The sequence below is a fragment of the Kogia breviceps genome, chromosome 1 (genome assembly GCF_026419965.1).
Source record: "Kogia breviceps isolate mKogBre1 chromosome 1, mKogBre1 haplotype 1, whole genome shotgun sequence".
In the NCBI taxonomy this organism is placed as follows: Eukaryota; Metazoa; Chordata; class Mammalia; order Artiodactyla; family Physeteridae; genus Kogia; species Kogia breviceps.
Genome location: NC_081310.1, coordinates 173,914,673 through 173,935,721, shown reverse-complemented (window position 1 = coordinate 173,935,721; position 21,049 = coordinate 173,914,673). Strand labels below are relative to the sequence as shown.

Genomic DNA, 21,049 nt, shown 5'->3' with positions numbered 1-21,049 from the left:
TGAAGCAACTAAGCCCGTGCGCTCTAGAGTCCTCGCACCACAACTAGAGAGAAGCCGCGTGCTGCAGTGAAGAGCCCAAGCGCTGCAACGAAAGATCCCATACGCCACAACTAGAGAGAAGCCCACATGCCCCAACAAAAGATCCCACATGCCTCAACTAACACCCGATGCAGCCAAAAGATAAATAAATAAAAAATAAAGAAAATAAATAAATTTTTTTTTTTTTTAAAAGAAGTCCATTTGAAAATAAAAGAGGGGAAGGCTCTGAAGCTTTGTGTAATGTGAATGGAGAACAGTGGATGATAGGAGGTTGGGAGGCACAACTATATCATGGAGGGTCTTGTAGTTTGAACTTAATCCTGAGTGCACTGGAAGACAGAAAGGTTTTGAGTGAGGGAGTGGCATCCTCCGATTTCATTATGCAAATATCGCCCTTTGGTTGCTGTGCACAGATTGGATGGAAAGGAAGCAAAAATAGGAGTGGGGAGATCTGGAGGCTACTGCCAACACCCTGGCAAGAAATTATGGAATCCTGGATTAGGGCATCGGCTACAGAGGTGATTCAAGATGCAATCTGGAAGTAGAAATAACAAGACTTAGAGATTGCTTGATTACGGGAGTAAGGAAGGAGGGGTCGAGGATGTTCTTTGGGTTTCCAGCCTGAGCGACTGGGTATGTGGAGGTACCTTTTAGTGAAATGGGAAACACAGGAGGAAGAGCACGTTTTTAGAGAAGGAACATCACATTTTTAAAGATGTCAAGTTTGAGATGCTTAGGAGACAAAAGGCCTTTGAGGAGTGGTCCACAAAACAGGATGCAGTTGTAATATTGGCAAATCCATATGCTTGCAGAGTAGTGTTGAACATAATGCATCCACATACATCTTCCAACAAGCCTCACAGCAATTCTGAGACAGGCATGAATGACTATCCTCATTTTACAGATATAAATGGAGGCTCTGAAAGGTGTGGTATTTTTCATTCACCCTTTACTGGGCAATTCCACATTCCAGACCATGTGCCAGGCAGTGAGTAGGACACAAAGGTAGAAGATATAATGCCATCTCAGGGATGATACAATCAGGGAGTACCATGACAGTATTCCTCCCAGAAATACTCTCCCCTATTCTGAGGTGTACAACCCTCGGGGCAGGAAGCCCCAAGAGATATTACATATATCTCTGGGAGATAAAACCCTGAAACACTCACATTGAGCCATTAGAGATTCTCAAAGTGGGGTAAAGTTTGTAGAGAGGCAGTTGAGAATTTGCACAGGAAGCTGAGTACCTTGTCTCTACAGCGCTTTGGTGAGTATAACCTGATGCTTTATGGAAGAGACTCTAGTATGGTTTGTGCAGCTGTGGACTGAATTGTTTAAATCAAGTAAATACCATGTGTCCCTACCCCAGCGTGTGGAACACAGAGGAGGTGAAAGGACTGACACCGAGCACCCTCGTCTCCCAGACTCACACGCTCTCATCCCTTCAAGCAGATAATTTCCAAGCTAGTGAAGCTGAGTCCCAGCAGGAGCCACAGCACAGGCCCTGGGCTTCAGTTTCACTAGAATGGAGCTGAAGAGGGAGGCTCAGTGCTCCGGGCACAGGTCATATGGTCAGGTCCCGACTCTCCACTTCAATCTTATTACCAAGGCTTAGCTTGCCTTCTGACAGCTACACTGACATGGGGAAAAGGGACCCAGAGCTTAAGACTCAACTTTTCTTTCTCCAAAGAGTGCTTTCTTTCTGGAGCCTAGAATAGAAACCCTTTGCTCCCTAGATTTCTCAGGCACTGATTTTCTTATCCTTAGTAGTCAATCCTAATACTTTTCTCCATCTCTCCCTGCCAAAAAAGGATATGGGAAAGCAAAGGGGGAGAAATATCCAGCCCTCTTCCCTAGTTCTCTATTGCCTAGCAAGGGCTGCCTAGCCTTGGCCACTGTTTAGAGAGCTCAAAGGGAGGGGCAATAATGCTCACCTCGGACCCACGGCTGCCAATCAAAGGGCTATAACAACAGGCACCATTTATGTAAACTCTCCTCACCTGCACTGAACCCAAACCACTTGGGTTTAGTGGTTAGTTAATACGATCAATTCACCAGAGTTGAGAAGACAGTGAGGGAGACAATGGCAGCAGCCTCTCACTCCAGGCCCAGAGGCCTCCCAAGAGACAGATACCCTGAAAACAAAATGCTCAACATTAGACAGGCTCTGACCTAAGAATGAGCATTCAATCTGGACAGCAAATCCTGCCTTCAAGGCATTGGGATTTATTGAAAAACTACAAACATATTAAAACATCTTTATATACATTTTCACCATTACAAGATTACAAATATACAAATGTAAATTCCATCAAAGTCAGCATCTTGCATATTACAAACAACTGTAGAAAACCTATATCCTAATTCCACCAGTTAAATTGGTATTCCTCATCTGCCAGTGAAAAACTGGCACAGTTCATCCAGCTTCCCAAGTCCAGCTCCTGACAGTGAAACCACAGTATTTACATGGAATGTTTTTCCAAAGCAGCAGTGACACTTGGTTCTGAGAGGAAAAAAAAAAAAATCTGTCTAAAACTCTGACAGCCTCATGGTAGTTCAGGGAAAATCGGGAGTGGTGGCAATCCTAACAATATTTTGATGAAACTCCATAATGATCTTTTCTCAAAATAAGTAATGAAGTATTAAACTGTCCTCTGCTCAGGCAATGTACTCAACCCAGTTTAATGCAATAAATAATGATTATATATAACTCTTCCAGTCAGAATGAGAAGGAAGGTCCTTGAGCAACAGTGCTTCAAATCGAAAATTTAGTCCTGAGAGAGCTCTCTGCCCCATGGAATATCTAATGTCGACGGACACTGGATGTAACCTTTTGTTTTTGTTTTTGTTTTTTTTGCGGTACGTGTGCCTCTCACTGTTGTGGCCTCTCCCGTTGCGGAGCACAGGCTCCGGACGCGCAGGCTCAGCGGCCATGGTTCACGGGCCCAGCCGCTCCGACGCGCAGGCTCAGCGGCCATGGTTCACGGGCCCAGCCGCTCCGCGGCATGTGGGATCTTCCCGGACCGGGGCACGAACCCGTGTCCCCTGCATCGGCAGGCGGACTCTCAACCACTGCGTCACCAAGGAAGCCTGGATGTAACCTTTTATCTTCATCCTCATACTCCAGAAAAGTTGCTCTTTCTGACATGGGTACCAGTTTGAGTCCTTATTATAAAGGAAGCACAGGTTAATTGGAAATTTCAGACTGCATTGGGAAGAGGCATAAAAGAAAATGGAAGGGGCAAAACTAATAAAACAGCCCATCTGTCGATTCCTAGGTCCTCTAAGAAGTCTCTCTTTCACTGAGTCCTGGTCACCATGGTGCAGATCATAGGGGTGTGAAGGAGTCATCCCAGTTTTGATGTTCACTGCTGTCTGTAATTTTCTGTCATGCCACACTTTTTCTTCCTCCAATCACCCCTTTCACCAAAAGTTATCAACCCAGGGAGCTGCTAGGATAAAATGTCAAATATTTAATGGAGGACACCCAGGTATCCCATAAGTTGATGTTGTAAACACTGAAGAATTAAGTTAGTGGCCAACCCAGGAAGTAATACTAGGAAAGAGATGTCCAGAGCCATGCAGTGGAAAGAACTGGAATCTCTGTCCTCAGTCTTAATGCACTGATTATGAAGGAAGGGGGGATCATCCACATGAGCATCGATTCCAACCTTCAATGCCAGAAACTTCTCAACGAAGTCTCAACACAGGTGCTGGTGCCCTTGTGATGTTAGCTTTCCAAGTATCTGAAGATGCTTTGCTTCGATCCTGAAGTGCTATCATCTGTTTTGAGGCGCTTAGGTGAAGGGGATGTCATTAAAGACGGACCCCTTCTCCTTACCTAGATAGCAGAGAAAGAGCCAACTCAAGACCTTTATACAAGTACTTAGCTTCACTTAGCTCTTAAGCAGCTCATAGTTAAATCACAGATCATTAGAAAAAAAGAAATAAGAAATTTTCCAGGCAAGTTTCAAAGCTGATTACTTACCGCGGGTAGCAATCCCCTTGTACCTTATTGGGAGTGCAAGATTAACACTGTAGCATTTAAGCCTTTAAGCCAGAAATATATATATATTTTTTCAATTCAACTCCATTCATTCATTCATTCATTCACTCTGCTGTGGAGAGTCACCAAATCAGTTCTCAAATTCCCTACCCGAGGCTTAGATGATTCCTTTGCTGCCTCAGCCTTGACGGGAGAAAGTGTGTGGAAGACAAAGTTTCTTGAATTTCGGGGAGCACTAGGGTTGAGGTCGGACAGGGCAGCCAGTTTCTGAAGCACAGCTTTGGGCTGGTTTAGCAGTGAGCCCATCTTCAGCTGAGGAAAGAAGAGTCATCAAATTCCTGGTATCAGATTCCAAGTGCCAAGGGAAGAATGAGAAGTCAGCTCCTCCCCGCCTCCACCAGGTATTGAGGGGACACAGTCATACCCTGCTCAAGTAGAAAAGAAATGGTAGGCTCCTTTGACATCTACTTCCATTTCTTGCAGCCACCTCCCCCCACTAATGAAAGAGCATTCCCTTAACTTGACCTGGGCCTTTATAACACTGAAGATCATGACATCAGGCTAACAAGGTCCCCAACCAACCTGGTTGTCAATTCCCGGTTTGGTGGCTTCAAAAGGATTTCTGAATAAAGACTCTGATTCTTGAATAACCACAGTGCGACTGACTGAAAAGAAAAGACAGAGAGGCTTGTTCTGGACAAAGCTGCGTAGAATTACTTTTAAATCTAAACAAGCTAACAAGCCTTTAACTAAACCAATAAACTAAAGCCATAGGAACTCTGATTATTTTATAATCATGACTTGAAAGTACAGTTAAGTGGCTTAAGAGAAGACAGACAACTCAGCTGAACTTATTGTCTAATTAACAGTAATGATAAGAAAAAACAAGAGTGGTAAGAGTGTTAAGGAGAGTTTAAGAGCTTCAGCTCTGGGGTTAGGCATATCTGGGTTCAAATTCCAGCTCTAACACTTAAGTATATAATCCTGGGCAACTGAATAAAGAAGCCAGAATTCACTCCTCTGAGCTGCTTTAGAACATAAAGCAAAACCAGCTACATATACTCACAATCACAATGTCGACTGCCCAATAGTCTAAGATGGAAAGAATACTGTCTCTCCCCATCTGAGGGACCTCTTTAAGATAACATTAGACACCGGCCCATGAATAAGCTGCAACAGCCCCTGAAGGCTGGAGTCGCCTCTAAGGTTCCAGCACTAACAATCCACAGGGCTAGACCCTGAGGAGGACTAAGAGCTCACCATTCTTCTGCAGAGCTTTGGCTGTAACTTTCTTGGCCAGCATCATAAACTGACTATCTTCCCCAATCTCCTCTTCTTCTTCAGCTGCAATTTTCCCCTGCTGTGCCTGAAAATAAAAATCAGACAGCATTAACAGAAGCCCACAGCTCCCCCAAATAATTAGTATAGCCTGGAAGCTAGAGTACTTGGGATAGCATTTGTTTTCCTTTTTGCAACTCTTTGTTGCTTTAGACAAAAAAAAAAAAAAGGATTTTGGACAAAAACATGACTAGAACTGCCCATGGTAACCTTCTCAAAGCACAAAAGAAAATTCAAGGATTAAAAGGGACAGCAGGGCTTCCCTGGTGGCGCAGTGGTTGAGAATCCGCCTGCCGATGCAGTGGACACGGGTTCGTGCCCCAGTCCGGGAAGATCCCACATGCCGCGGAGTGGCTGGGCCCGTAAGCCATGGCCGCTGAGCCTGTACATCCAGAGCCTGTGCTCCGTAACTGGAGTGGCCGCAACAGTGAGAGGCCCACGTACCACAAAAAAAAAAAAAGGGACAGCAATATATTGCCCAAGATTTTGATGACTATCATGACAAGCTGGGTGACGGAGTGACCCTCATAAGTAGGGTCGGAATAGGAGAATTTCTTGCAGGCTTCCTACCTGGTCCCGAAGCCACTGCTCTCGTTCAATTCGCTCCTTCCTCCATCTGGCTTCCGTCTCATCAAGCTGTTCTTCAGTCTGATCGTCATCAGAGTCTCTGTGGAACAAGTCCATCTGGGAAGCATCATCTAAAGCAAAGAGTTAAGGCTATTAGCATTCTGCAATCCCCACAAGAGAGGGTGTCTCAACAGACACAAGTGAACCCTTTTCAGTTACAATATACGGGCACAAGCTTTTCCTATCCATTAATAGAAAATAAAGGTCAAGGCAAGGTCCTCCACAGCTGCCTGCTACAGTTTTGATTTCCTCTTGCTGTCTTAAACTGGACAAACATGTACCTTGCACAATTTGCTTCTAAAGGCAACAGTCAAAATACCTATGTTTTTCCATCGGAATTTCCTCATTCGTCCAGGACCATCACTGTGCAGGTCCCCATCAGCAAGGTACCTTTCTTGGTACAAACGTAACTGTCGCTTATCATCATCCAACATTGTTTTCCTACAACAGGGGAAATATGGTGTTCAAAACCAGGACCACTCTGGCTGGTTATAGGGCCTGCCTTAAGACACAGCCCATTCATTATTCAGAAGGGCTTGCTGGGATACTGACATGTGTATTTTCTTGATTTGACTCTGCAGTTCCTCATCAGAAGGAAGTAATTCATCAATTACATCCTCTTCATATTCATCAAGCTCTTCCCCATCATACTCATCTTCACTTCCCACGTCACTCCCTGACACCTCTGCCTCATCCTCCAGGTATTTCTTCAATCTCCTGGAAAATTGAAAATTAGAAAATACAACAATGAATATACACACAGCAATGAGAGAAGCAGAACACAGAGCCATCTCTAATAACAATAAGATTAAATTAATAATAATACATTTTGATAATACTTAAAAATCTATTATTTAATATATACTGTGTGCCAATAACTGTGCTTTGGAGCATTACTGCATTATCTCAGGGAGGGGTATTATTATTCCCTTCAATTTTCAATTGAAGGAACTGAAACTCAGAGAGTAAACAATTTACCAATGGTCACATAGCTGGGAGGCAGCAGAGCCTGGATTCAACCTAGGTTGGTGACTCTAAAGCCAGAACTCTCAATCTCCTTTATATATTTGGGACATACTATTGAAGTATGTATGTCCATACATACTTCAAAATAGTTTGAAGGTTCAAACTATTTTGTCTTGTATTTAAGCTTACCAGCTTCAGGAGACAGACTAGAGATAGTATAGTATGGAAAGGTAATAGACTGGGGTCTTCTTACAGCCCGCCAAATCTTGACCCTCAAGTTAGAGGTATGACTGAAGCTCAGAGTTAGTAGTAATCAAAACCACTACAAGTTAGTTTTTCTGACTTCAGCTCACATCGAGAACAAATCTGCTGTCATCTGAGTTCAAAGTGCTGTCACCTATGGTCATGAGTGACAGAAGCTTGATGGCTTTCTGAAGGCTGATTTTTTAAAAAAATAAATTTATTTATTTATTTATTATTTATTTTTGGCTGTGTTGGGTCTTTGTTTCTGTGCGAGGGCTTTCTCCAGTTGCGGCGAGCGGGGGCCACTCTTCATCGCGGTGCGCGGGCCTCTCACTGTGGCGGCCTCTCGCTGTGGAGCACGGCTCCAGGCACGCAGGCTCAGTAGTTGTGACTCACGGGTCCGGTTGCTCCACGGCATGTGGGATCCTCCCAGACCAGGGCATGAACCTGTGTCTCCTGCATCGGCCGGCAGGCAGACTCTCAACCACTGCGTCACCAGGGAAGCCCCGAAGGCTGATTTTTTATGAAAGACTTCCATTATTATTTTAAAGCTGAGTTCCTCTAACTCCTAGGGTTCCTGAAGAATTCCTTCAGGGGCCAAATAGCCACTAAGCTTCTCAATCTTCCCATCTACCGTCTTTGAGCAGTTCAATTTTTAGCTGCCATTCTTCATAAGATTTCATTTGAACAAAGGACTCTATAGTTACATAAGGTTTAAGAAGCATTGCCTTAGAAAAAAAATCTATAGATGGCCCAAAGCTGTATGAATAGTTAATTTGACAGGTGACAAATTAGAAGCCCTAACTGATCTCAATAGAATGGAATGATGGGCTAAAAACAACAAAATAAATCTAATAAGGATCAATATGATGTCCTATATTTGAATTCCAAAAGTCATCCACAAATAATAAAATGTGGAATACCTATTTAAATGGTTTTTATAAAACCTTCAATATCAAGGAAAAAGGCTTACAGATATGGTAAGCAGGAAAAAAAAAAGCAAGATGCAAAATTGTACATACAAAAAAAAATTGTACAGATCTCAACCACATAAAAATATATGTCTGAAAAAAAGTTATGAGGTAATAATAACCACCACCACCACTTTCAAAAATATCCTGGACGGTGGACATGGATGACTTCTTTTTTTTGGCTGCGTTGGGTCTTCGTTACTGCAAGTGGGCTCTCTCTAGTTGCGGTGAGCAGGGGCTACTCTTTGTTGTGGTGTGCGGGCTTCTCTTTGCAGTGGCTTCTCTTGCTGCAGAGCACGGGCTCTAGGCATGTGGGCTTCAGTAGTTGCAGCACTCGGGATCAGTAGTTGTGGCTCTCGGGCTCTAGAGTACAGGCTCAATAGTTGTGGCACACAGGCTCAGTTGCTCCGCGGCATGCGGGATTGTCCCGGACCAGGGATCGAACCTGTGTCCCCTGCATTGGCAGGTGGATTCTTAACCACTGCACCACCAGGGAAGTTCCTGGATGACTTTTTATTTATGTCTTTCTGTATTCTTTGAAATATTCCAAAATAAATGGCTTACTTTCATGATCAAAACGACAACAGGGCTTCCCTGGTGGCTCAGTGATTGAGAGTCCGCCTGACGATGCAGGGGACACAGGTTCGTGCCCAGGTCCGTGAAGATCCCACATGCCGCGGAGCAGCTGGGCCCGTGAGCCATGACCGCTGAGACTGTGCGTCCAGAACCTGTGCTCCGCAACAGGAGAGGCCACAACAGTGAGAGGCCCGCGAACCGCAAAAAAAAAAATATATTAAAAAAATAAAGGGGGGTCATTTGCCTGAGACTAGGATGAGGAAAATCTGGAATGACAGTAATTCATAGGAAAAAAGACACGGGGAATTTTAGTCATCAACTAGATCCTCAGGATCTACAGTGACTCAGCTCTTATGCTCTTTGGCTACTTTATAAGTAGTATGCAACCAGAACAAGGGATGTGGTTGTACCACTATATAGAGCAGTAGTCAGACCACACCTGAAGATAAAGAGAGTATCCATACATGTGAAGAGTCTGGAAGCAATGTCACGTGAGAAACAGTTGAAGAACTAGGGATGTTTAATATAGGAATCACTTGAGGAGGACGTGACCATCTCTGAATACTCAAGAGATATCATGTAAATGGGTTTTATTCAATCTGTGTTAACCACAAAAAGCAAAAATAGAACCAGCAAATGTAGCAAGCTACAACTCAACTGTCAGGAGAACTTTCTTGCAACTGAAGGAAGGGACATAACACCTACATTTGCCTTTTCAACTTCTCGGATTGCTGCAGGAGGTCTTCCTCATCATCATCTTCATGGTCTTCTAGTGCTGGGTCTTCACTGTCAGAGTCACTGTGTTCATCCTGCAAAATCATATAGCATCACATGCAAAGTTACACAGAATAAAATGTGTCCTCAACTAAGACATGAATTTATAAACTTCTGCCCAAACATTTCATTCTAGGAAATTGCTTCTGATAACATGCCAAACAGAATTCTCAAGAACTCAAACTACAAAACAAGCAAACACAGCAGCAATACATGGAGTTCAGTTATGATTACTCTGTCCCCTTCAAACTCACCTCATCACTATCAAACTCATTATCATTTGGGACAAGCTGAAAGTCTCCAAATTCCTCCTCTTCACCTTCTTCTTCCCTAAAATGCAAATCAACAAATCAATAAACAAGTTGAAAGCAAACTACAAGCAGTCAGCCAACTTAGGAACTGATATTTTATAGCACCAACAATCTCTTCAAGAAACAGGAAACGAGATATCTTGCCTTTAAAATAATTTTTTAAATTGTGATAAAATACACACAACATAGTTTACTATCTTAACCATTTTAAATGTACAGTCCATTAGTGTTAAGTACATTCACATTGTTATGCAACCAACCTCCAGAACTCTTTTCATTTTACAAAACTAAAACTCTATACCCTTTCAACAGCAACTCCCCATTCTTCCCTCCCCACAATCCCTGGCAACCACCCTACTACTTTGTGTCTCTATGAATTTGACTACTCGAAGTACCTCATGTAAGTGGAATCATACAGTATTTGTCTTTTTGTGACTAGCTTACTTCACTTAGCATAATCTCCTCACAGTTCATCCATGCTGTAGCATGTATCAGAATTTCCTTCCTTTTTAAATGCTGAATATTATTCCACTGTGTATGTATCCACTTGGGATGCTTCCACCTTTAGACTATTACGAATAATGCTGCTATGAACATGGGTGTACAAATACCTATTACAGATGCTGTTCTCACTTCTTTTGTGTATATACCCCAAAGTGGAATAACTGCTGGGTGTGAGGTAGTATCTTATTATGGTTTTGATTTGCATTTTCTTTTCTTATTTATTTAATTTATTTTTATTTTTGGCTGTGTTGGGTCTTCGCTGCTGCGCATGGGCTTTCCCTAGTTGCAACAAGCAACTTCATTGCAGTGCGCAGGCTTCTCATTACGGTGGCTTCTCATTGCGGAGCACGGGCTCTAGGCGTGCAGGTTTCAGTAGTTGCAGCCAGCAGGCTCAGTAGTTGTGGCTCACAGGCTCTAGAGCACAGGCTCAAAGTTGTGGCACATGGGCTTAGCTGCTCCGCAGCATGAGGGATCTTCCCAGACCAGGGCTTGAACCCGTGTCCCCTGCATTGGCAGGTGGATTCTCAACCACTTTGCCACCAGGGAAGCCCCTGCATTTTCTTAATTATTAGTGATGTTGAGAACTTTCATGTGCTTTTTCTTGCCTTTTTTTACCCTGTTCCCCACCAACTAAATGAAAGCATTATAATTTCCTTAGTACGCAAATATTAGACTCAAACAGACTGCAAGACTCTGAGACAGGATATGAAGCCCCTAAGATGACCATTTATTCCTGAGCCCAGAGAACCTACCCCAGTATTTTATCGGAACACCGGACTTGCCAAGTTCCCTCCAATCACTGAGACTCACCTGTCTGTTGGGAAAGAGCCTGAGCAAAGAGCAAGTGCTTCTTCCATTGGATCACCCAGACTGCTCTCCTTCTCCTGCTTATTTAACTCTGATGGAGCCAGAGTAGAGACATCTACATCACAATGAAGAAAAAGATTAGTCACCAAGAAATGACAGCTTTATTCTCTCTCCCCAGCCATCTGAAGACATGCCGGCTCTACTCAGTTCTAAGGTTAAGCTTGCCAAAAAGAGATCACCATTCATTCATTCATTCAACAAATCCTTATGTAGTGCTTACTATGTGCCAGGCGCCAGGAAGACAGCAGCAAACAAAACAAAGATCGCAGTTCCCAAACAGCTTACATTCTAGCAGAGGTGTGAGGAGGAGAAAGGGGTGTGCAGGTGGAAGTAATAAGTTAGCACTTATATGAAATTTTCTATGCAGCAGACACTGCTCTAAGCTTTGCACATATATTAGCCATAAATGACAAGTCACATGGCCAAAGCTAAAGCAGTTTTAAGTTGATACTTCACCACTCTAAGAAAGTAAGAGCTCTAAATTTCAGGAGCTAAGCAGTGAATTCAACCTATGCTCAAGAATCCACCACAGCTCTGTTTTCTGTGAACTTCTCACCTGAGAGTAAGGGGCTTCTCTTCAAGGACACTGACTTAAGATATTTGGCTGTGGTGAACCTGATGCTCTGTTGGATAATTACCCTGAGAAGTAAACTTTCCTGAACAAAGATCCAGAAGTTCCTCCATGTTCTCTTTCTTGTCGCTCTTCCTGGACAGAGGTTTTTCAGCCTGAGATGTGAACTTTCCTGTACACAAATCCAACAGCTCATCCATGTTGGCGTCCATGGCGTTCTCATCCATACTGGCCAATGGCAATCGAGGCTTCAAAGCTTGGTACTGATTCCTGTGGTTTCTCACATTTAAGAACCTACAAGCCCAATGAGAGTGTAAGAAATTCTCTAGGAAAAAAACAAAGTGGTGGGGCTTCCCTGGTGGCACAGTGGTTGAGAGTCCGCCTGCCGATGCAGGGGACACGGGTTCGTGCCCTGGTCCGGGAAGATCCCACATACCGCGGAGCGGCTGGGCCCGTGAGCCGTGGCTGCTGAGCCTGCGCGTCCGGAGCCTGTGCTCCAGCGCGGGAGAGGCCACAACAGTGAGAGGCCCGCGTACCGCAAAAAAAAAAAAAAAAAAGTGGTGGGTGAAAAGCCCAAACTCATCTCCAATACCAAAGTTAGAAGCTGAATCCTGAACCAGAAGACAAGAGTGTCACACTTTAGCCTGTGACAATCTAAAGAGGGAGGGGGAAGTTTATGAAAGAATAAAGCCTATTCAAAAGGTAAAGGGTATGGGACTTCCTTGGTGGCGCAGTGGTTAAGAACCTGCCTGCCAATGCAGGGGACACAGGTTCATGCCCTGGTCCAGAAAGATCCCACGTGCTGCGGAGCATCTCAGCCCGTGCACCACAACTACCGAGCCTGCGCTCTAGAGCCCACGAGCCACAACTACTGAGCCCGTGAGCCACGACTACTGAGGCCACATGCCACAACTACCGAAGCCCGTGTACCTAGAGCCCATGTTCCGCAACAAGAGAAGCCACCACAACGAAGAGTAGCCCCCACTTGCTGCAACTAGAGGATGCCCATGCACAGCAACAAAGACCCGATGCAGCCAAATGTAAAAAGATAAATAAATAAATTTATTTTTTAAAAAAAGCCAATTCTAAAAAAAAAGGTGAAGGGTAAGGATAATCTTTGGCTTCAAATGGTGCTAGAGTAGGGCTTGGTGTTATGGCCATGTAATGTGCCACAGAAGTGTCAATTCTCAATCCCACCCAACAATCCTAACATAGTAGGATGGATGCAGAGAAATCTGTTGACTTTATAAGAGCTATGCATGTCATACAATGCAGAAATTGAAGGATCAGAATGCCAGCAGGCTATTTACTTTTTTAAAAAAAAAATAAATGTATTTATTTATTTATTTATTTTTGGCTGTGTTGAGTCTTCATTGCTGTGCATGGGCTTTCTCTGGTCGCAGCGAGCAGGGGCTACTCTTCATTGTGGTGCGCGGGCTTCTCATTGTGGTGGCTTCTCTTGTTGCAGAGCACGGGCTCTAGGCGCCCGGGCTTCAGTAGTTGTGGCTCGCAGGCTCCGTAGTTGTGGCTCCCGGGATCTAGAGAGCAAGCTCAGTAGTTGTGGCGCATGGGCTTAGTTGCTCCATGGCATGTGGGATCTTCCCGGACCAGGGCTCGAACCCGTGTGTCCTGCATTGGCAGGCAGATTCTTAACCACTGTGCCACCAGGGAAGCCCAAGGCTATTTACTTTTAATTTTCTAGACAGACTTTGTTCAAACGTGTGGAATGTAATACTAATGGTCTGTACACCTCTTTCTCAGAAGAGAAAGCACAGATGGAGCGACAGAAGCTCACTTTATTTTTAAACAAAATTAAGCAGTACCCAGCACCATCCACCCACAGAAACATAAAACTACCTACCCATCTGCATCCAAGAGTTGGCTCTGAGTGTCATCTTCTAAACAGAACTGGAAGTCTCCTGCTCCTAGGAAAAGTGTCTTAGGCTCTGGGGAGGCGTTATACAGATCCTGGGAATCCTCTATGGGAAGTGAAGGCTCAGACAGCTTTCCTGAACTCTGGCACCAAAACAAAACCAAACAAAAACAAAACATTTTACAAATGTCATTCACTGTCATGACAACAAGAGAAGTTGCTATTTGTAAAATTTAATCTACTCTCAGGCAATTGCAGTTGAGGAGGACAATGCATAGCCAAGAGGAGCATAAAGAAAAATATTTTCAAGAAAGTAAGAACCTTGGATGAGGCTTGTTTTTAATACACAAATGGGGGGACTTCCCTGGTGGTGCAGTGGTTAAGAATCCGCCTGCCAATGCAGGGGGCACGGGTTCGAGCCCTGGTCTGGGCAGATCCCACATGCCGCGGAACAACTAAGCCCGTGACCCACAACTACTGAAGCCCACACGCCTAGAGCCCATACTCCGCAACAAGAGAAGCCACAGCAATGAGGAGCCTGCGCAACGCAATGAAGAGTAGCCCCCGTTCCCCGCAACTAGAGAAAGCCCGCGTGCAACAACAAAGACCCAACACAGCCAAAAATAAATAAATAAAATAAATTTATATATATATAAAAATACACAAAGGGGTGGATTTTTTAAACTAAACATACACAACGTGGTGGGAGTTGTTGGCTTGGACACACTTTATTTAGCAATGTGGGAAGCAAAAGTGGAAGGAGATTAGAAAACCACTGCCATCTTACCTTAGAAGCTGAGCTGACCAAACTGGCTCGAAATAGTCCAGGGGAAGGAGATCTGAATCCTCCTGCCGTAGGGAAAAGACTGGTCCCACGGCCTGTTTGTCTGTTGCAAGGCTGATAGGATGGAATTGTGGAGCCTATCAGCTCAAAGCTGCTATTGTGGCTGCTCTCCTTTGTCAGTAATGAGCATGAATCATCTTCATCTAAAGAAAAATAACTTTTAAGTGCATGATTCCAGAAATAAGTTAGATTTGTTTAGGAAAAAGAGTTGAGAATGAAACTGTCAGGTAAGACCCATTGGCAAACCTCTCAAGTTACATGTTCCAAAACTTTACATTAAAGGTCAATTATGGGGGCTTCCCTGGTGGCACAGTGGTTAAGAATCTGCCTCCCAATGCAGGGGACACGGGTTCAAGCCCTGGTCCAGGAAGATCCCACATGCCATGGAGCAACTAAGCCTGTGCGCCACAACTACTGAGCCTGCGCTCTAGAGCCCATGAGCCACAACTACTGAGCCTGCATGCCACAACTACAGAAGCCCGCGTGCCTAGAGCCCAAGAGAAGCCATCGCAATGAGAAGCCCGCGCACAGCAACGAAGAGTAGCCCCCGTTCACCGCAACTAGAGAAAGCCCGCGCACAGAAATGAAGACCCAACGCAGACAAAAATAAATAAAATAAATAATTTTTTTTTAAAAAAAGGTCAGTTATGGTACTAAGATAACATTATATAATCAGGGTTTATCACTGTGAGCTAAGTGGCACCTGAAAGTTCCTGTCTCTCTGCTTAATGCCTATTATCACTCTCTCCATTATCCAATCACTTACACATATTCCTTTGATCTATATATGATAGAAATGTTTCATGTTTCATTCAATCAACATATACTCATTAAGGACCTATTACATGCTCATAGTCAACTGTAAAGAAACTGCATGTAAGTTTTCAAAAACTGGATCAAGAAAAATATTCTAATTCATAAATTCCTATCATTGCCACAGGTAGGACTGGGAAAAGTCCACTAGGGTTCCAAAAAATTGAACCTTAAGGAATTGTAGTCCTTAAGTGTCAAAGCTGGAGGATCAGAGAAAAGTCATGTTCTGCGAAAGAGTCTCTACTTACCTAGTTTGCTAAGTCTTTTGCCTGAGTTTTCATCTATTTCTGATTTTTCTTCACTAGCGGAGTAACTACAAAATAAGAAGGTAAATTGTTTGAGTATCTGTTTCTGCTTCTTACTAGGGGGGCAAATACCAGGGAATCTTATCTTTCCTTAGAGAGAATTACTTACGTCATCTTGGAAGAGTTGTCCTTAAATAGAAGGAAGCAATCTGACAAGAGAGGCTTGGGGACAGAGAGAAGGCCAACTGACTTGCCAGTTTCACCATTGCCATCATTGTTTTCTTTATCCATTTCTTTCTCATCTTTGGTTTCTATTTCTTCACTATCAAGAAGGAATTCTGCAATCTTTGCCAATCACACAACACAAAAACAGAATAATACAAGTCAAAAAATTTAAAAGCAAACACACTGTCAGCCTGAAATATGGCTGCTTAGTTACAAGTCACATCTTAAATCTGAAAAGGTACTTTACCTTTACCCTCCTCAAACTGCCACAGATCATGAAAGAACCAGATTATCACTTTATTGAGTCAATGAGAGGTTACATGATTAGCCTGAGATTGCAGGACAACTACTGACCTCCAACAAACCACAAACTATGACATCCTGCCCAGTTCAACCACGGCTTTCCTCTTCCTTTACCCAGGGTTAAACATTAACCAGTTCTTTTAAATGACTCCAGTGTTCAAACAAGGACGATTTTCTTTTTTCTAATACCAAAAATCCTATCATCATCTGTCTTCTCTAGGGGGAAAACAATACTATAGAAAAAGGGCAAGAGGCCCTTCTACAAATACCTTCCCCAACAAAGAATGAAATTAACTCAGGAAGGTCTCTACCTGTCTGAGAATTTATTCCAGACCTCAACCTGGCCAAGGTTAAAAGTGCTTTTTATTCTGAATAGAGAAACCTAAATGAACAACAAAGATGAAAGTCTCTATTAATACAAAGCCATTTCGATATTAGCATGATAGTGCAATATGTAAACCAACAGGTAGAAGCCAAGGCTATGGCTCTGTGAACTGCAGGTGTTCCCTGGTGCTGAAAGGACTGAAAGCACTAATATTTAAGTACATATGAGCTACATTTATCTCTGCCCCTGAAATCTCTTATACAATTGAACATGCTCATTATATTCTTACTCAAATCTGATTTTCTCTCTTCCTATTCACCATGACCTAGTAACAAAATCACATAATTGCCAGAAACCTCCTGATTGCCTTCTTCCTCCTCTTCCTCCTCTTTCGCCTCTTCTTCCTCCAAAGCTTCCTCTCCCTCCTCTTCCTCCTCTTTCGCCTCTTCTTCCTCCAAAGCTTCCTCTCCCTCCTCTTCTCCGTCTTCCTCGGACTGATCCGTCATTTCTTCCTCCTCCTCCTCCTCTTCTTCAAATCCATCTTCATTATCTAACTTAAGTAGTGCTTGGCGCTTTTGGCGCTCCTCAGACCTTCGAAGTTTCATTGCTTCTTGCAGCTTAGCTTTCAGCACCTGAAGCTTTTCCCCTGAACATAATTATGAAGAGATGCTTTAGACATAATGACCAACTACACACTACAACACAAGTGTCCATTTTAGGCAACTCCAGAGGTGTTCTAGACACATCCCAAAAGGAAAATCAGAGACCTTAGGAATCTAGGCTTTTGTTATCTTAACAAATGGAGAATATCATGAATTGAGTGTAGGAGATAACTTCCATAATTATGTTCTACACCCTGGGATAATATATTACAGAGATTATAAAATTATTATTTAAAAGGGTAAAAAAAAAAAAAGATGGGTGGTGGGGAGTGGGCCTTCAAGTCTCTGGTTCAGAAGCCATGAAGTCTCTGGTTCAAAAGCCATGAAAGAAAATATTGATAAATTTATCCACATTAAAGAAAAAGAGAAACAACTCAAGAGTAAAAAGGGCAAACGATATGAACTGGTAGTTCACAGAAAAATGAACATATATTGTAAATAAAATTAAAAATAATGCTTAAGGGCTTCCCTGGTGGCTCAGTGGTTAAGAATCTGCCTGCCAATGCAGAGGACACAGGTTCGAGCCGTGGTCCAGGAAGATCCCACATGCCACGGAGCAACTAAGCCCGCAAGCCACAGCTACTGAGCCCACGGGCCACGACTACTGAAGCCCACGCACCTAGAGCCCGTGCTCTGCAACAAGAGAAGCCACTGCAATGAGAAGCCCATGCACCGCAATGAAGCGTAGCCCCTGCTTGCCACAACTAGAGAAAGCCTGAGCACAGCAACAAAGACCCAATGCAGCCAAAAATAAAATTAAAAATTATTTGAAAAAGTAATGCTTAACATCACTTCTCATTCATTAGAAATACAAATCAAAATAACAAGATACCATTTTTTATATATTTGGCAAAAATTTGAAGGCTTGATAATATCCGTTATTAACCAGAAGAAACAGGAACGCTTATACACCGTGATTCAGAGTGTAAATCGGTGCAACTATTTTGAAGGGCAATGGGATGATATATATATATATATATATATATATATATATATATATATATATTTTTTTTTTTTTGACTCACTGATTCCACTGTAAGGAATTCTGCATCAAAATTTACTAACATATATCTGATACTAGGACACAATATTGTATGAAATACCAAAACTGAAACAAACACAATGTCCATTAATAGGAGTATGGTTATACAAAATCATGTTATACTTGCACAATGGAATATTACGCAGCTGTTAAAAAAAAGTCCCCAAAGCAATATGTGTATCTGATCTGAACTCTTGAGTTAGGTGGTCTGGATTAGGCTGCTAGTTCTACTACTTACTAGCTATATAAATTTGAGCAAGTTGTTTAAATGCTTTGTATATCAGTTTCTTCACATATAAAATAAGGACACTAATGTTATCTGCTGTAAAGCACCTAGAGCAGTGCCTGGCAGAGAGTATAAGTGTTCAATGTCTCTCTCTCTCTCACACACACACACACACACACACACACACACACACACACAATGGCATATGCATATGAATTTTCCCAGAACACACAGGAAAATGTTAAGTTGCCTTTGGGAAGACTAATTTTTCATTTTATACCTTTTCCTCAGTGTTTTAATTTTTTTCTATGTGATATATTAGTCGTATTTTCAAAGTGGGAGTCGAAACAACAGACCTGTCCCTAATACAGATTACAAAGCAGAATGCACAGTATGACTACATTACTGTTTTATTTTTTAAACAGACATGTACTATCTGTTTAAAAAATACACGCAAAAAGTTTAAAAGGATATAAAACATGGTTACAGAAGATGTCTCTGATAGAGAACTGTAGAAGTTTTTTGTTTATTCCATGTATTTTCTACAATGGAGATATATATATATATATATAAAATTTATTTATTTATTTATTTATTTATTTATTTATTTATTTATTTATTTATTTTTGTGGTACGCGGGCCTCTCACTGTTGTGGTCTCTCCCGTTGCGGAGCACAGGCTCTGGACGCGCAGGCTCAGTGGTCATGGCTCACGGGCCCAGCCGCTCCACCGCATGTGGGATCTTCCCTGACCAGTGCACAAACCCGTATTCCCTGCATCGGCAGGCGGATTCTCAACCACTGCGCCACCAGTGAAGCCCGGATATATATATATATATATATATATTTTTTTTTTTTTTTTTTTTTTTTTTTTGTGGTACGCGGGCCTCTCACCGCCGCGGCCTCTCCCGTTGCGGAGCACAGGCTCCCGATGCGCAGGCCCAGCGGCCATGGCTCACGGGCCCAGCCACTCCGTGGCATGTGGGATCTTCCCGGACCAGGGCACGAACCCGTGTCCCCTGCATCGGCAGGCGGACTCTCAACCACTGCGCCACCAGGGAAGCCCCCGGATATATATTTTTAAACAATAAAACAAAGGTTAGTTTAAGAAATAATTCTTCTTACCCACCCCACACAACTAGGTAATGCTACACACACGAATCATGCTAGAGGTACTGCTGTCCCATCTCCAAAGTCTCCAAGGAAAAAGATTCTATAACGTCTCACTATAGGGTCTTCAGTAGCCATAAAGACCTGCCAGAGTACAAAGAGTGAGGCACCCATCCCCGCCCCCAGCCAAAAAAATAAACAAAGAAACCCCCATGAACGCAAATACCTGGTTTTGTGTGGCTTGCTCCATCCAGCTTCTCAGCTGCCAAAGTCACAGGTACCGTATCTGCCTTGAGCTCTTCCTTTCCATCAGTGCCCACATCTTTCACTATGATGTTCACATTCACCTTCTGACCAGCCCTGGGTTTGGCTGCTGGATTAGCATGCTTCCAGAAACGCTGCTTCAAGGCTTCCAGTTCTAAACCAAACGCCAACCAGTATGTCAGTTTGCCTTTAAGACTCTAGTTAAGAATTACAAGCTATGTTTTTTAAGTTCAACAAACTTGTAGGGAAAAAACACACACAGAGAAATACCAAAATCTCCTTTGCTACCAACACCTGTGTCCAATTCATATAACTTAACCCAAACTAATGGAGTGCTGCAACTTCCTCAATATACTTCAAAACTCATTTTAGGGTAGAAATTTACAATGAAGTTTCTAAATATGTGCAATTCCTCAGGGAGGTCAGCTCGGTGCTTTGTGACCACCTAGAGGGGTGGGATAGGGAGGGTGGGAGGGAGACACAAGAGGGAGGAGATATGGGGATATATGTATATGTATAGCTGATTCACTTTGTTATAAAGCAGAAACTAACACACCATTGTAGACCAAGTATACTCCAATAAAGATGTTAAAAAAATAAAAATACGGACTTCCCTGGTGGCTCAGTGGTTAAGAATCCGCCTGCCAACTCAGGGGACGTGGGTTCGAGCCCTGGTCCAGGAAGATCCCACATGCCGCAAAGCAACTAAGCCTGTGCGCCACAACTACTGAGCCTGCGCTCTAGAGCCTGCGAGTCACAACCACTGAGCCCTTGCGCCACAACTATTGAAGCCCGCATGCCTAGAACCCGTGCTCCACAACAAGAGAAGCAGCCACCTCAATGAGAAGCCTGTGCATCACAATGAAGAGTAGCCCCCAATCACCACAACTAGAGAAAGCCCGTGTGCAGCAATGAAGAACACAGCCAAAATTAAATAAATAATAATAATTAAAAAATATATGTGCAATTCTTTTTAAAAAAGTATTAAGCTGGTAGAAAAAATACCATACTCCTCAATTATTCAAGGGCTTAATTTCTCATGGGTTTCAGTCTCCTTTTAAAAAATTCCCTTCTTTGAACATTTCACTGCTTACTAGCAATCTCACTAAATACGAGTAAGGTCAATTTAAAAAATGGAAAAAGAAAATAACAATCAATGCAATGAGTGATGTAAGTCAGCGGCAGGACTGGAAAAGTTTCTTCGTGAAAATTTTACAGATATAATCAGTACAATCAGAAAGGAAATCCCAGTTAGAAGTGGTCCCTGTACCACACGCCCAGCTTGTATATAAACGGGAATATGAATACACACACAAACACACACA

The 21,049-nt window shown here is 43.0% G+C and overlaps 1 protein-coding gene across 2 annotated transcripts in view; it reads right to left on the bottom strand.

Moving 5' to 3' along the window:
* Positions 1 to 3,254: 3,254 nt before the first annotated feature.
* The window catches only part of CLSPN (claspin), a 28,924-nt gene continuing 11,129 nt past the window's right edge, over positions 3,255 to 21,049 (bottom strand). Inside the window, exons 9-25 of one of the 2 annotated variants that reach the window (XM_059046649.2) lie at positions 19,687 to 19,878; positions 16,778 to 17,067; positions 15,738 to 15,913; positions 15,572 to 15,636; positions 14,454 to 14,653; positions 13,655 to 13,809; positions 11,861 to 12,087; positions 11,166 to 11,277; positions 9,795 to 9,870; positions 9,472 to 9,575; positions 6,563 to 6,727; positions 6,330 to 6,451; positions 5,954 to 6,081; positions 5,306 to 5,411; positions 4,628 to 4,710; positions 4,196 to 4,357; positions 3,255 to 3,880 (exon numbers count right to left, since the gene is read on the bottom strand). In XM_059046649.2, coding sequence (XP_058902632.1) covers positions 3,770 to 3,880; positions 4,196 to 4,357; positions 4,628 to 4,710; positions 5,306 to 5,411; positions 5,954 to 6,081; positions 6,330 to 6,451; positions 6,563 to 6,727; positions 9,472 to 9,575; positions 9,795 to 9,870; positions 11,166 to 11,277; positions 11,861 to 12,087; positions 13,655 to 13,809; positions 14,454 to 14,653; positions 15,572 to 15,636; positions 15,738 to 15,913; positions 16,778 to 17,067; positions 19,687 to 19,878 — 2,474 coding nt within the window. In that variant the 3' untranslated portion in view covers positions 3,255 to 3,769. The remainder of the gene's footprint in view (positions 3,881 to 4,195; positions 4,358 to 4,627; positions 4,711 to 5,305; positions 5,412 to 5,953; positions 6,082 to 6,329; positions 6,452 to 6,562; positions 6,728 to 9,471; positions 9,576 to 9,794; positions 9,871 to 11,165; positions 11,278 to 11,860; positions 12,088 to 13,654; positions 13,810 to 14,453; positions 14,654 to 15,571; positions 15,637 to 15,737; positions 15,914 to 16,777; positions 17,068 to 19,686; positions 19,879 to 21,049) is intronic. The other variant, XM_067013439.1, reaches the window with a different exon arrangement.